The 13,495-nt window shown below is 43.0% G+C and overlaps 2 protein-coding genes across 2 annotated transcripts; both read right to left on the bottom strand.

Moving 5' to 3' along the window:
• Positions 1-8,255: 8,255 nt before the first annotated feature.
• Positions 8,256-9,074, bottom strand: LOC121453210 (chromatin target of PRMT1 protein-like). Its single transcript, XM_041659736.1, has one exon. The coding sequence runs from the start codon at positions 9,072-9,074 to the stop codon at positions 8,256-8,258; it is 819 nt and encodes a 272-aa protein (XP_041515670.1).
• A 3,240-nt stretch (positions 9,075-12,314) lies between these two features.
• On the bottom strand, positions 12,315-13,133 carry LOC121453209 (chromatin target of PRMT1 protein-like). Its single transcript, XM_041659735.1, has one exon. It carries the CDS (start codon positions 13,131-13,133, stop codon positions 12,315-12,317), a length of 819 nt encoding a protein of 272 aa, XP_041515669.1.
• Positions 13,134-13,495: the final 362 nt, after the last annotated feature.

Below are 13,495 nucleotides of genomic sequence, written 5' to 3'. Positions count from 1 at the left end.
CTATGCAGAATACAATCTCTAGGTATCTAAAGAACCTGATTAGTCTTACTATAAGTATGACAAACATGAATGACTATTGACCCATAATAATACTTAATACCTTTATAACTTTAAGACTTCATATTAGAATATTAAACAATCTTTAAGCAATTGTGTAGCAATTGAGGACAATGACCTTAAAATGTAAACAATGTACAAGTATCTGGATCAGAGGTAGAAATGTATAATGCTATATGATAAATATATCCCAAAACTGTATCAATATACAAAATGTCTTAAACAGAGGTAGAAACAAACATGCATACATTCTGACAAAATAACTTTGCATAGGTGTACAAATATTATAAACAGAAATAGGAGCATATTTAAGATAGAAAATATAATTCGAACCTGTATCAATATACAAGAATCTATATCAATGTATATTGTCTGTAAATAATAGCTCACAAGTATTCACTCTATTACTCACTATTATTATTATTAGTGTGAGTAAGCTTACAGTAATCTACTATCCCATTCAATTTCCCCCCTTTTTTTTTAAAAAAAAGAGATCTCTGAGCCTACATAATTTCACCCCAACCTCCACCCCTATACCAGTAATAATCAACCCCTAAATGATGTCCTTAATCCTAAGGACAAATTTTGTTGGGAGAGGGGGCATCTTCTTTTAGAATTACTTCCGGCTGTCATGGGGGTAATGTTCTTTCTATGGGATCCTGTAAAAGTAAAATGATAGTTAAGTTTCAAGATTATTGTCTGGTATAATTGCAAATGGTCTCTGAAGAGTCGATAGGGTTTTTCTGAGTTTCCTATTTGGAGTTCTGGCCAGAATGGTGTAAGAAGGTTTATCATTTCAGCTAACCAAGTTGGAACCATCTTGAGCAGCTAGTACCCCAAATCAGTCTTAAAGTAGCACTACCAGCATCATGAGGTCATATCAACCAGGTAGACTCATTGTTGTGAGGCCCCATTTTCTTCCTGGAAACTTCAAAGATTACTGCATGAAAATCTACTGTTCACTGTGGAAAACTTAAACATTATTCGTATAGACATATATTTAACAAAAGATACAATATAGACAAAATAGGTATGAACAAAAGGTCCCTGTGTAAGGTCACCACATACTGAGCCTAGGTTCAGCCAGGAATGAATCTGATTTACAACAAAGCATAGAGCCAATTCAGGTCAGCTTGCAAAATGCTCTTATTTGAAGAGAAAGTTTTGTTTAGTTTGGCTTGGTCAGTGGCTATCTGTGTGTCTCCCTGTTTGTGGGAAGGAGCACCTCTGAAACCTGGCCCCTACCATTGCCACATGAATTGAAGCCCTTGCCCATTGCCACACAGGCTGAAAGCCCTGGCCACTGGCACACCGACCGAAGCAGCTTCTCAGCTCCAAGGTCTGTGATGCTCCCACATAATCTGGACCCCTAGATCTCCATCTTTCTCTTCCTTCTTGTCTCTCTCTTCCCCTCTCACCCTTTGGAAGGATTTTACAGAACAAGAAATGAATACATATGTTCTATTGTAATAAGGAATTTTAAAACCTTATCTTATATATGAAAACCCTATTTTTATATATTAAGTGACCATTAGTGATTAGATATGCAATATTTTTTTTTCTTTTTTTGGGGGGGAGCACGAGTGGTTAGAGGCAAGGTTTCTCTGTGTATCCCTGGCTATCCTGGAACTCTGTAGACCAGATTGACCTCGAACTCACTGAGATGCATCTGCCTCTGCCTCCCAAGTGCTGAGATTAAAAGTGTACACCACCACTGCCTGGATTATTTTCAAATAATCACTCCAGTCAAACTAAACAACATACCCATCACTCATGTCACACTATTTTCTTATTTTGTATGTGTGTGGTGTAATGAATATCTAGCATCTTAGATTCAGGTATACAGTGCTGTGTTAAGTGTGGTTACCTGCTCCCAAAGTTATCTGCTTTCCTTATTCCACAGCTGACACGTTGTAATCTGATCAATGCCTCCCACTGCCACCTTCCCCCACCCACATCGCCTTGACTCTGGGTAGCCAGCATTGCATCTCCCAAATGCTCCAACCTCTTCCTGAACATTCCCTCACTGTCCATGCTGACGTTTCCCTTGCTCTTGTCCATGGGGTTAGAGAATAGTGTATAGTACTATCGCTAAGAACCTTAAAGATACACATTGATTTCACATGTGAGAGAAATCACAGCGGTATCTCTGTGACTGGCTTGCTTGACTTAGCACAGAAGATGATTCAATTCAAACAAGTTAAAGACAGAAGTAAGGGAATCAGTGCAGGACCCAAAGAAGAAAGCCAGGAACACAGATGGCAATTAACAACATGCAAGAAAAGTTCAGCGAGGATCTTGAGGTTTAAGAAAGGCCGATCATTGTGGTGCACGCCTTTAATCCCTGTGCTTTGGAGGCAGAGACAGGAGGATCTCTGTGTGTCTTGGCTAGATTTTTGCCAACTTGACACAAGCTAGAGTCATATCAGAAGAGAGAACTTCAGTTGAGAAAATGCTTCCATAAAATTACAATTAGTGATCAGCCCACTGTGGTTAGGGCCACCCCTGGGCTGGTGGTCCTGGGTTCTATAAGAAAACAGCCTGAGCAAGCCTTAGGGAGCAAACCAGTAAGCAGCACCATTCAGGGGCTCTGCATCAGCTCCTGTCTCCAGGATCCTACACTGTTTGCACTTTTGTCTGGACTTCCTACCCCAATGAACAGAGATACAGAACTGTAAGCCGAATAAACTCTTCACTTCCTAGTTTGCTATCTGGTGAGTGTTTCATCGCAGCAATAGAAACCCTAACTAAGACACTGCAAGTTCAAGGCTAACTTGGGCTACATAGCAAGTTCCAGACCAGCCAGAGAGTTAGATAGAGAGACCCTTTTGGAAAAACCAACCAAAAAAGTCAAAAAGAAAAGAAAGAAAAAATTAGAAATGTAAAGAAAAGGATTGCAAAAAACCTCAATGATTCAAGTAAAAACTATAGTGGAAAGAATTGCTAATAGACTCAGCCCAACAGTGGAAATAATATCAGATGGAAGACATGGACAAAAGCATCCTATATTCAAATAATGATAAAGGAAAAAAAAGCAACATTACCAGAATGTCCGAGAATTCTGGGAGATGATTAGAATCTACAGAATAGGAGAAGAAGCTGAGATAGAAGGATTGAGAATCTCTTAACAGAAATCATAACAGAAAAGTTTCCAATTTTAGAGAAAGTAGACACCCAAACACAAGATGAATTTAGGGCTTCAAATAGATACAACAAAAATCTCTCTGAGAGACATTGTAGAAGACACAAAAGAAATAGTATAAAAAAACAGTATTAAAAAGACAAAGAAAAGAAACAGTATCAAAAGCTATAAGGAAAAGACATCTCAGCTCCTCCGAGAAGCTAAGGAGGGGAAGCAGGACGGGGAGGAGGATGGGGGAGTCCGGAAGTGGGCATAGGGGTCTCTGAAACTGGAATTATAGGCCATTATGAGCCACCCGACATGGGTGCCAGGGACTGTTCTAGGTCTTTTGCCGGAAGAGTATACATTCTTACCTGTTGAGTTACCTTTTCAGTCCCATAATGACTATAATTTATGAAGATCACCAGCAGTCAAGAAAAAAAGAAGAAAAAATATGCAAATGTACCCCTCCCCACTCCATTTCCCCTTCCCTATAAAAACACTGTAAATTGCCGAGAGTCTTCTGGTGACTTCTTGCATTTGGCACCGGTTTGATTGGTTTTGGCACCCGTAGCGGAGTGACTCATGAGAGAATACTGTGGGGCTCCTTCCTCGCAGATGGAACGGTGCTGGCTAACCCAACGGCAGCAATGCCGCATGCTTATAATACTGCAGGAATTTGCTGCTGGTGGGCCAATGAAAACAAACACGTCCGAGCAAAGAGAGCCCAGTGAATACAGAGTTGCAAGAGGATAAAAATTAAAACACACATGGTCATTTAATATGCAGTCAAAAGGGTGGAGGTGGAGACTCTTGTGTCCTTTATTGAAATACACAGTGAGATGACCCAGCAAGTAGATGCTGTCTGCCAGTGTGCGCTTAGTTGGTCTTCCTCTTCGCTCCCAGGCCTTCAGGAGGTAAGCGGTAGGCTCTACCAGGTGTTCCCCCTCCAGCATACGCTGTGTGTCCCATCACGATGTACCCCAAACACTGTGTTCCCACATGTCTAAACACAATGAAGCCAAGATACCATGAACTGGAACCTCCCAACCAAAGCCCAAATCCAATTTCTGTCCTTTAAATTTCCCAAGTATTTCTTCACAGCAGTGGCAACCTGTCTGACCTACCACTGTTAAATCTTTTGTTTTCCTTTTCCGGTACTCATTAAACGTTGTTGTAGTAAAATGCATAAACATAAATTTTCTCTTTAATCATTCTACGTGTATGATTGGCTGAGACTGATCTCAAGCTATGGTGCAGTCGTCACCACTTCCTTTGACAGCCCCTTTTCTCTACCCCAAGTGCACTGTCTATCCATAAAGCGGTAACCACCCATTCCACCCTCCCCCAGGCCTTCCTAGACCCTAGTGCTCTCTGTATGAATCTGCTGATTCCAGAAAGTTCTCTAAGTAGAATCACATACTATTTGTGTTCGGCTTGTTTAATTTATCACAGTGTTTTCTTTTTTGCATGAATGTATGCCTGTGGAATGCTTGTAAAGGTGCCTGTACATACATGTACATATATGTAATAACGTGTTAGTGCAGATAGAAGACAGAGGTGGACACAGGAAGTCTCCCTCTAAAAATTTCCAGTCTGGCTTTCTCACTCTTTCTTTTTTGTTTTTGGTTTTTTTTTTTTCCTTTTGGAGACAGGCTTTCTCTGTGTAGCTACATTTGTCCTGTGTCTCACTTGATAGTCCAGGCTGAACTTGAACTCACAGAGATTTGCCTGCCTCTGCCTCCAAAGTGCTGGGATTAAAGGCACATGCGACCACTGCCCTGCCCTCCAACACTCTAACAATCAGAAAAGGAAATTAAGACGATAGTTCAAAGAAGCATTCAACTGAGTAAAATAGTTAGTGATGAGTTAGACCAAAAACATTATAAAATTTGTACTCTGGGGGGCTGGAGAGATGGCTCAGCGGTTAAGAGCTTTGCCTGCTCTTCCAAAGGTCCTGAGTTCAATTCCTAGCAACCACAGGGTGGCTCATAACCATCTGTAATGAGGTCTGGTGCCCTCTTCTGGCCTTCAGGCATACACGCAGAAAGAATATTGTATACATAATAAATAAATAAATAAATAAATATTAAAAAAAAATTGTACTCTGAAAACTGCAAACTATGCTCACTGAAAACAAAATAGCAACAGCAACAACAACAAAAATGATCCTAGGGGCTAAGAGGTGGTTCAGGGGTTAAGAGCACTGGCTGTTCTTACAGAGGACCCAGGGTTGATTTCCAGTTCCATGACTGGTTGAAATGTCTATACTTTTAGTTCAGGGAATCTGACTCGCTTCTTCTGGCCTGCTCGGGAACTGCAAGCATGTGGTGCAAAAACAAAGGCAAAACACTTGTATGCACATTAGTTTGAAAAAAGATTAATAAAAACTCAAGGTCATAAAATGGGGTTCAACCTCATATTCCAAAATGCAAAAGAGAGCAACTGGCTCGAACATATATTTCAGTCTGAAATGACAACCTAACATTAAAAAAAAAAATCTCATTTTGACACTGTGTGTCTGAGAGAGGTCTCTCCCATCTTATATTCCATTCTAAGACTGAGATTAAGAGAATGCACCACAGGGATTAAAGGTGTGTGTTATACTGACCACAGGGATTAAAGGTGTGTGTTACCATAACCTGGTCTATAAGGCTGATCAGTGGCACTGTTTTACCCTAAGATCTTCAGGTAACTTTGAATTATTAAAAAAAATTGAAATGTCACTGCATATTCACTTTTAGTCTAAAAAAGGGTTAAAAAAATATAAGAAAATTATATACAATAAGTACAATTATATACAATATGTACAGGAATTAAATACATAAACAATGTCTAGAAATTTCCATTTGACAAATTGAGAACAAATATTTCACATCTATCCTATCTATATGGGTTCAAAGTTTTCACCCTAATTGACTTTCTATCATAATTTGCTATCGACGTCTGGAAAACTAGAACAATAGCTATCAAATACTCAACTCCCTTAGAGACGCAAGAAGGAAATAACAGAAATTGAATAAGCAGGAGGTGCAAGCAAGCGACTTCCAAATCATGGAATGATAGAAAACAACTGTCTGCCCGTACAATAACCCAAACTGAGTTCCTGGGCAGCATCGGGGCATCCATCTTCAGCCTTCAGGCCTAGCACCTGTGACAAGCTTTTCTGTAAAGCAGGATATTCTGTGTTCTGCTTGTCTTTAGGACAATGTCATGGCAGCAGTCAAGACAGGGGCATTTTCTTGACCGGTGGCTTTCTTTTTGAAACGAAGAAGTAAATTCCATGTGGAGTTAATTGCAAGTTCATTATCTTCTTTGAAGTAGATTGCTGCTGCAAGAAGCAGACATATCTCATTGTCACAAAAGAGAACAATTTGGTTATTAAAATATTTTAATTGCCATATTCTATAAATCTCTGAAGTCTTTGAACAAGACTTATCAATCTAAATTTTATCTTTGTTTGACCTTGAAAATATACCTAGTATGACTATGAGTTCAATTGTACTAGGTGATTAACTACTAACCTATGTTTCTTTATTATATTAAACAGTTAATTGATAATAAGAATTTTCAAAGTCTAAAAATTTATATTAATTTATATTAAGTGAGCTGTAGAGGTACAATAGCTCAGACAAGAATGGAAATGTATGTAGAGCATGTTTTACTAAAATTGACCTCAAGTTTGTATCAATGTACAAAATTTGTATACAGTATACAATACTAAACCAATTGCAAAACACTTAAAACAAATAGGTGCTGAAAAGTGGATCAATAATCTTTTTTATTTATTTTTTCATTTTATCTCTCTTCTCTCTCTGTCTCTGTCACTCTCTGTCTCTCTCTCTCTCTCTCTCTCTCTCTCTCTCTCTATCTCTGTCTCCTTCTGTTTCACCATTGTGGATTTTTGAGCCAGGGTTTCTGAGTAGCAGTAGAACCTGTCCGGGAACTTGCTCTGTAGACCAGGCTGACCTTGAACTCATTAAGACCAGCCTGCTTCTGCCTCCCAAGTGTGGGGATTAAATTGATTGCCACCAACGCCCAGGCTTTGTTTTGCAAAACAAAAACTTTGGATCTAACCAAAGATGCTTTGTTTAGGTTTTCCCTAAGCATTATCCATAATAAATTGTAACTAACACATTACACAAAAACCAACATCCATAATCCATTTTTGGGTGGAGGGGAGAAATGTGCATAGTTTTCTAGGCTACTTCCTAATGATTGGGTGCTGATAAATTTTTTGAATGAGACAACAGTTTGTTATCACGAGCCAGATAAATGGATTCCACTGAAACTGAACAGCTGACAAATTATTGTTAAAATTAAACCTTCAAGAGGTTCAAAACAAAAAGCGATTTATGTAGATTGAACCAAGACTGGTTCTGGACATAGGTAACTGCATGTCTGCAGTTAGGTTGTAAAGCTTCTCCTAGCCGAGTGTCTTTGGCGACCACAAATGGCTTCTCTTTCACTAAATGTGAAAAATCTCTTGGAAATGACACAAAGGCCAAAACAGTTAAAAAATGTTATTTTAGGGTGGAAATTCTACACATCCAGCTCAGCATGTCCTATGCAATGTCAAAGACTAAATCAAAGTGGCCACAACGTGTACGCCGGTCCTGACTCAGGAGCACTATCAACATTTCCAAATTACCACCTTCACCATCAACATAGCACACAGCTCTTAAGGAAGGTGTAGAACTCTAACCCAGAGAGCTCACATCAGTGAGAACTCTGGCTGCTTCTGGGAATTCTTTCTGGGATCATAAATGTGATTAGAAGAAATATTAATCTATCGGCGTATACAGCAGGTGAGGCAGAGACTGGAAAAAAGTTCTCCTCACAGGGCCAACGCCTTCCTGCTTAAACCCAAGTCTGGGTGACTGGATAAACAACAAAACAAACTCAGCCGAATCAAGGGGAAATGGGGTTTATTTCACAGAGCATCCGAAAGGCACCCACTGGTGGCAAGGGAGTCCACAACCCATGGTGTGAGTCCTTCCGGCCTCAGTCAGGGTCCTTCTCATGGGTGCTCAAGGCTATTTCTTCATAGGCACAGCTGTGGTGATTTCCCGAGAGTCTAAGAGGCAGGCAGGCAGGCTTCAGTTTCAGAATCTGCCTCTGCCATGTAGGCATCCAACTCAGCATCCAGGCGTGCTTTAGTGTTGGACATGTATGCATCCAGTTCTTTGTCCAGCTGCTCCTTGGTCAATGCAGGGCGAGTGCGGGCACCTCTGCCTCGACCACGGCATCCAAAGTTCCCTCTTCCCCGACCTCCTCTGCCTCGACCACGGCATCCAAAGTTCCCTCTTCCCCAACCTATCACAGCCAGACCTCTACCACCGATTCCACCACGACCCCTAGCTGCACGCCCTCGGCCCCTTCTCCCAGGACCTCCACGACCTGGAACAGCACCACCCCTTGAGTCCATTTGTGGGGCAGCAAAGTCTTGTTCACCTCGGAGGAGCGGGCTTCGACCTTGGAATGACAACCCGCCCCTTGGCAGGCTTCTGGTGGCAAGTCCCCCACGTAGTCCTCCCCTTCCTCTTCCTCTTCCACTTCCTCGTCCTCGGCGAAAGCCTCCCTGGATTTTGGGTAGGCCTCGTCCTCCAATCGCTCCCCTGGACAGGTCACCTCTGGGTAGGCCTAAGGGAGCCTGGATGTTCCTCTTGTTACCCAGGCGCTGCTTAAGTTTTAATGCTGCCTGGACAGAGGGTCTATTCTCCATCTGCTGGGCCAGTCTTCTGTTTCTGGCGCTGCCTTGCAGCTGCTGCTGCAGCGAAGACCGAATAGTCACTGGCGTGGACTGTTTGTTCTCCACCAGACTAGTAAAGCGCTCATTGAGAGACAACTTGGTGGTTCTTATTAGCACCACATTCCGCCCTGACTGTGCATCCATCTTCAGGTCCTGAGAATCGAAGGAGATGGACCTCAGGGCTCCTCTCGCGGACGCTGCGGGCGGGTTTGCTGAATCTGAGCTGTCAAGAACCACTCGGGTTTATTTGCTGGGTGCTTGGGTTAGGCGCTTGCCTAAAGGGTATGATGCGAAGCTCACTCCTGGTCCCTTGGCTACCTAGTCCGCTGACACTTCTGCTTGTCCGGCCCACCCTCTCCTTCCTTTGCTTTGTGCTAGTCCGTGCTGCCAAGTCCAGCTTGCTACCTCCAGAAATCTCACAATGAGAGAGACTGTGTCTGAGAGAGGTCTCCACGCCTTTTTATGTTCTCCTCTAGGGGTGGGACTAAAGGCCTGCACCAATGGGATTAGAGTGTGTGTTAGGGTGTGGCTACTGGGATTAAAGGTGTGTGTTTCTAAATCTGCTCTTTAGGCTGATCCATGGCACTCTTTTACTCTCAGATCTTTAGGTAATCTTTATTTATTAAAATACTATTGAAATGTCACTATTTTCCCACTTTCTATCTAAGAGAAAAGAGAAGGCTATGACGAATATGAACATACACAATGAGTACAGGCAATAAATACATCAACAATGCCCCATCCATTTGTGTTTGACAAATTCAGAGAAAGATTTCACCTCTATCCTATCTATTTGGGTTCAAAGTTTTCTCCCTAATTGATTTTCTATCGTAATTTGCTTTCTTTTTCTGGAAAACTAGAGCTGTAGCCATCAAATCCTCAACTCCCTCAGAGACCCAAGAAGGAAATAACAGGAACTGAGTAAGCGGGAGGTGCAAGCAGGCGACTTCCAAACCATGCAATGACAGAAAACAACTGTCTGCCCGTGCAGTAACCCAAACCGAGTTTCTGGTAGCATCGGGGCATCCATCTTCAGCCTTCAGGCCTAGCATATTCGACAGGCTTTTCTGTGAGGGAGGATATTCTGTGTCCTGCTTGTCTTTAGGACAATGTCATGTCAGCAGTTGAGACAAGGGCATTTTTTGCCCGATGGCTTCCTTTTTGCCACAGAGAAAGTAAACTCCATGTGCAGTTTCTTCCATGTCCATTATGTTCTCTGAAGAAGATTGCAGTTGCAAGAAGCAGACGTGTCTCATCGTCACAAAGAGAAGTGTACAAGGAGCTCTGGGCTGCGAGCCTGCCGCCTGGCTCCCAGCCGCCTGGCCAGCTTATGCCCCGAAATAACAACACACAAACTGTATTCTTTTAAACACTGCTTGGCCCGTTGGTTCTAGCCTCTTATTGCCTAATCTCACATCTTGATTAACCCATTTCTAATAATCTGTGTTGCACCACCATGTGGTGGCTTACCGGGAAAGATTCAGCACGTCTGACCTGGCGGCTGGCTCCAGGGCGGCTGCCCTGGAGAGGAGAGGCATGGCGTCAGGCTCACTTCCCTTCTTCCCAGCATTCTGTTCTGTCTACTCCTCCCACCTACGTCGGACCTTTCAGGCCAAGCAGTTTCTTTATTAATTATTCAATGAAAGCAACAGATAGACATATGACCTTCCCACATCAGAGAACAACCAAGGTTATTAAAACATTTTAATTGCCATATTCTGTAGATCTCTGAAGTGTTTTAAAATGACCTATCCTTCTAAATTATCTTTGTTTCATCCTGAAAATATACCTAGTATGACTATGAGTTCAATTGTACTAGGTGATTAACTACTAACCTATATTTCTTTATTATATTAAACAGTTAATTGATAATAAGAATTTTCAAAGTCTAAAAATTTATATTAATTTATATTAAGTGAGCTGTAGAGGTACAATAGCTCAGACAAGAATGGAAATGTATGTAGAGCATGTTTTACTAAAATTGACCTCAAGTTTGTATCAATGTACAAAATTTGTATACAGTATACAATACTAAACCAATTGCAAAACACTTAAAACAAATAGGTGCTGAAAAGTGGATCAATAATCTTTTTTATTTATTTTTTCATTTTATCTCTCTTCTCTCTCTGTCTCTGTCACTCTCTGTCTCTCTCTCTCTCTCTCTCTCTCTCTCTCTATCTCTGTCTCCTTCTGTTTCACCATTGTGGATTTTTGAGCCAGGGTTTCTGAGTAGCAGTAGAACCTGTCCGGGAACTTGCTCTGTAGACCAGGCTGACCTTGAACTCATTAAGACCAGCCTGCTTCTGCCTCCCAAGTGTGGGGATTAAATTGATTGCCACCAACGCCCAGGCTTTGTTTTGCAAAACAAAAACTTTGGATCTAACCAAAGATGCTTTGTTTAGGTTTTCCCTAAGCATTATCCATAATAAATTGTAACTAACACATTACACAAAAACCAACATCCATAATCCATTTTTGGGTGGAGGGGAGAAATGTGCATAGTTTTCTAGGCTACTTCCTAATGATTGGGTGCTGATAAATTTTTTGAATGAGACAACAGTTTGTTATCACGAGCCAGATAAATGGATTCCACTGAAACTGAACAGCTGACAAATTATTGTTAAAATTAAACCTTCAAGAGGTTCAAAACAAAAAGCGATTTATGTAGATTGAACCAAGACTGGTTCTGGACATAGGTAACTGCATGTCTGCAGTTAGGTTGTAAAGCTTCTCCTAGCCGAGTGTCTTTGGCGACCACAAATGGCTTCTCTTTCACTAAATGTGAAAAATCTCTTGGAAATGACACAAAGGCCAAAACAGTTAAAAAATGTTATTTTAGGGTGGAAATTCTACACATCCAGCTCAGCATGTCCTATGCAATGTCAAAGACTAAATCAAAGTGGCCACAACGTGTACGCCGGTCCTGACTCAGGAGCACTATCAACATTTCCAAATTACCACCTTCACCATCAACATAGCACACAGCTCTTAAGGAAGGTGTAGAACTCTAACCCAGAGAGCTCACATCAGTGAGAACTCTGGCTGCTTCTGGGAATTCTTTCTGGGATCATAAATGTGATTAGAAGAAATATTAATCTATCGGCGTATACAGCAGGTGAGGCAGAGACTGGAAAAAAGTTCTCCTCACAGGGCCAACGCCTTCCTGCTTAAACCCAAGTCTGGGTGACTGGATAAACAACAAAACAAACTCAGCCGAATCAAGGGGAAATGGGGTTTATTTCACAGAGCATCCGAAAGGCACCCACTGGTGGCAAGGGAGTCCACAACCCATGGTGTGAGTCCTTCCGGCCTCAGTCAGGGTCCTTCTCATGGGTGCTCAAGGCTATTTCTTCATAGGCACAGCTGTGGTGATTTCCCGAGAGTCTAAGAGGCAGGCAGGCAGGCTTCAGTTTCAGAATCTGCCTCTGCCATGTAGGCATCCAACTCAGCATCCAGGCGTGCTTTAGTGTTGGACATGTATGCATCCAGTTCTTTGTCCAGCTGCTCCTTGGTCAATGCAGGGCGAGTGCGGGCACCTCTGCCTCGACCACGGCATCCAAAGTTCCCTCTTCCCCGACCTCCTCTGCCTCGACCACGGCATCCAAAGTTCCCTCTTCCCCAACCTATCACAGCCAGACCTCTACCACCGATTCCACCACGACCCCTAGCTGCACGCCCTCGGCCCCTTCTCCCAGGACCTCCACGACCTGGAACAGCACCACCCCTTGAGTCCATTTGTGGGGCAGCAAAGTCTTGTTCACCTCGGAGGAGCGGGCTTCGACCTTGGAATGACAACCCGCCCCTTGGCAGGCTTCTGGTGGCAAGTCCCCCACGTAGTCCTCCCCTTCCTCTTCCTCTTCCACTTCCTCGTCCTCGGCGAAAGCCTCCCTGGATTTTGGGTAGGCCTCGTCCTCCAATCGCTCCCCTGGACAGGTCACCTCTGGGTAGGCCTAAGGGAGCCTGGATGTTCCTCTTGTTACCCAGGCGCTGCTTAAGTTTTAATGCTGCCTGGACAGAGGGTCTATTCTCCATCTGCTGGGCCAGTCTTCTGTTTCTGGCGCTGCCTTGCAGCTGCTGCTGCAGCGAAGACCGAATAGTCACTGGCGTGGACTGTTTGTTCTCCACCAGACTAGTAAAGCGCTCATTGAGAGACAACTTGGTGGTTCTTATTAGCACCACATTCCGCCCTGACTGTGCATCCATCTTCAGGTCCTGAGAATCGAAGGAGATGGACCTCAGGGCTCCTCTCGCGGACGCTGCGGGCGGGTTTGCTGAATCTGAGCTGTCAAGAACCACTCGGGTTTATTTGCTGGGTGCTTGGGTTAGGCGCTTGCCTAAAGGGTATGATGCGAAGCTCACTCCTGGTCCCTTGGCTACCTAGTCCGCTGACACTTCTGCTTGTCCGGCCCACCCTCTCCTTCCTTTGCTTTGTGCTAGTCCGTGCTGCCAAGTCCAGCTTGCTACCTCCAGAAATCTCACAATGAGAGAGACTGTGTCTGAGAGAGGTCTCCACGCCTTTTTATGTTCTCCTCTAGGGGTGGGACTAAAGGCCTGCACCAATGGGA

This window comes from Microtus oregoni, unplaced genomic scaffold (genome assembly GCF_018167655.1).
Source record: "Microtus oregoni isolate MIOR12 unplaced genomic scaffold, Mior012 000011F_ref0000422, whole genome shotgun sequence".
NCBI classification, from domain to species: Eukaryota; Metazoa; Chordata; class Mammalia; order Rodentia; family Cricetidae; genus Microtus; species Microtus oregoni.
This window is presented reverse-complemented; position numbering and strand designations above follow the sequence as displayed.

What these genes read in the sequence shown, in the direction of transcription:
- LOC121453210 (XM_041659736.1), bottom strand. Translation starts at nt 9,074, where the DNA reads ATGGATGCACAGTCAGGGCGGAATGTGGTGCTAATAAGAACCACCAAG.
- LOC121453209 (XM_041659735.1), bottom strand. Translation starts at nt 13,133, where the DNA reads ATGGATGCACAGTCAGGGCGGAATGTGGTGCTAATAAGAACCACCAAG.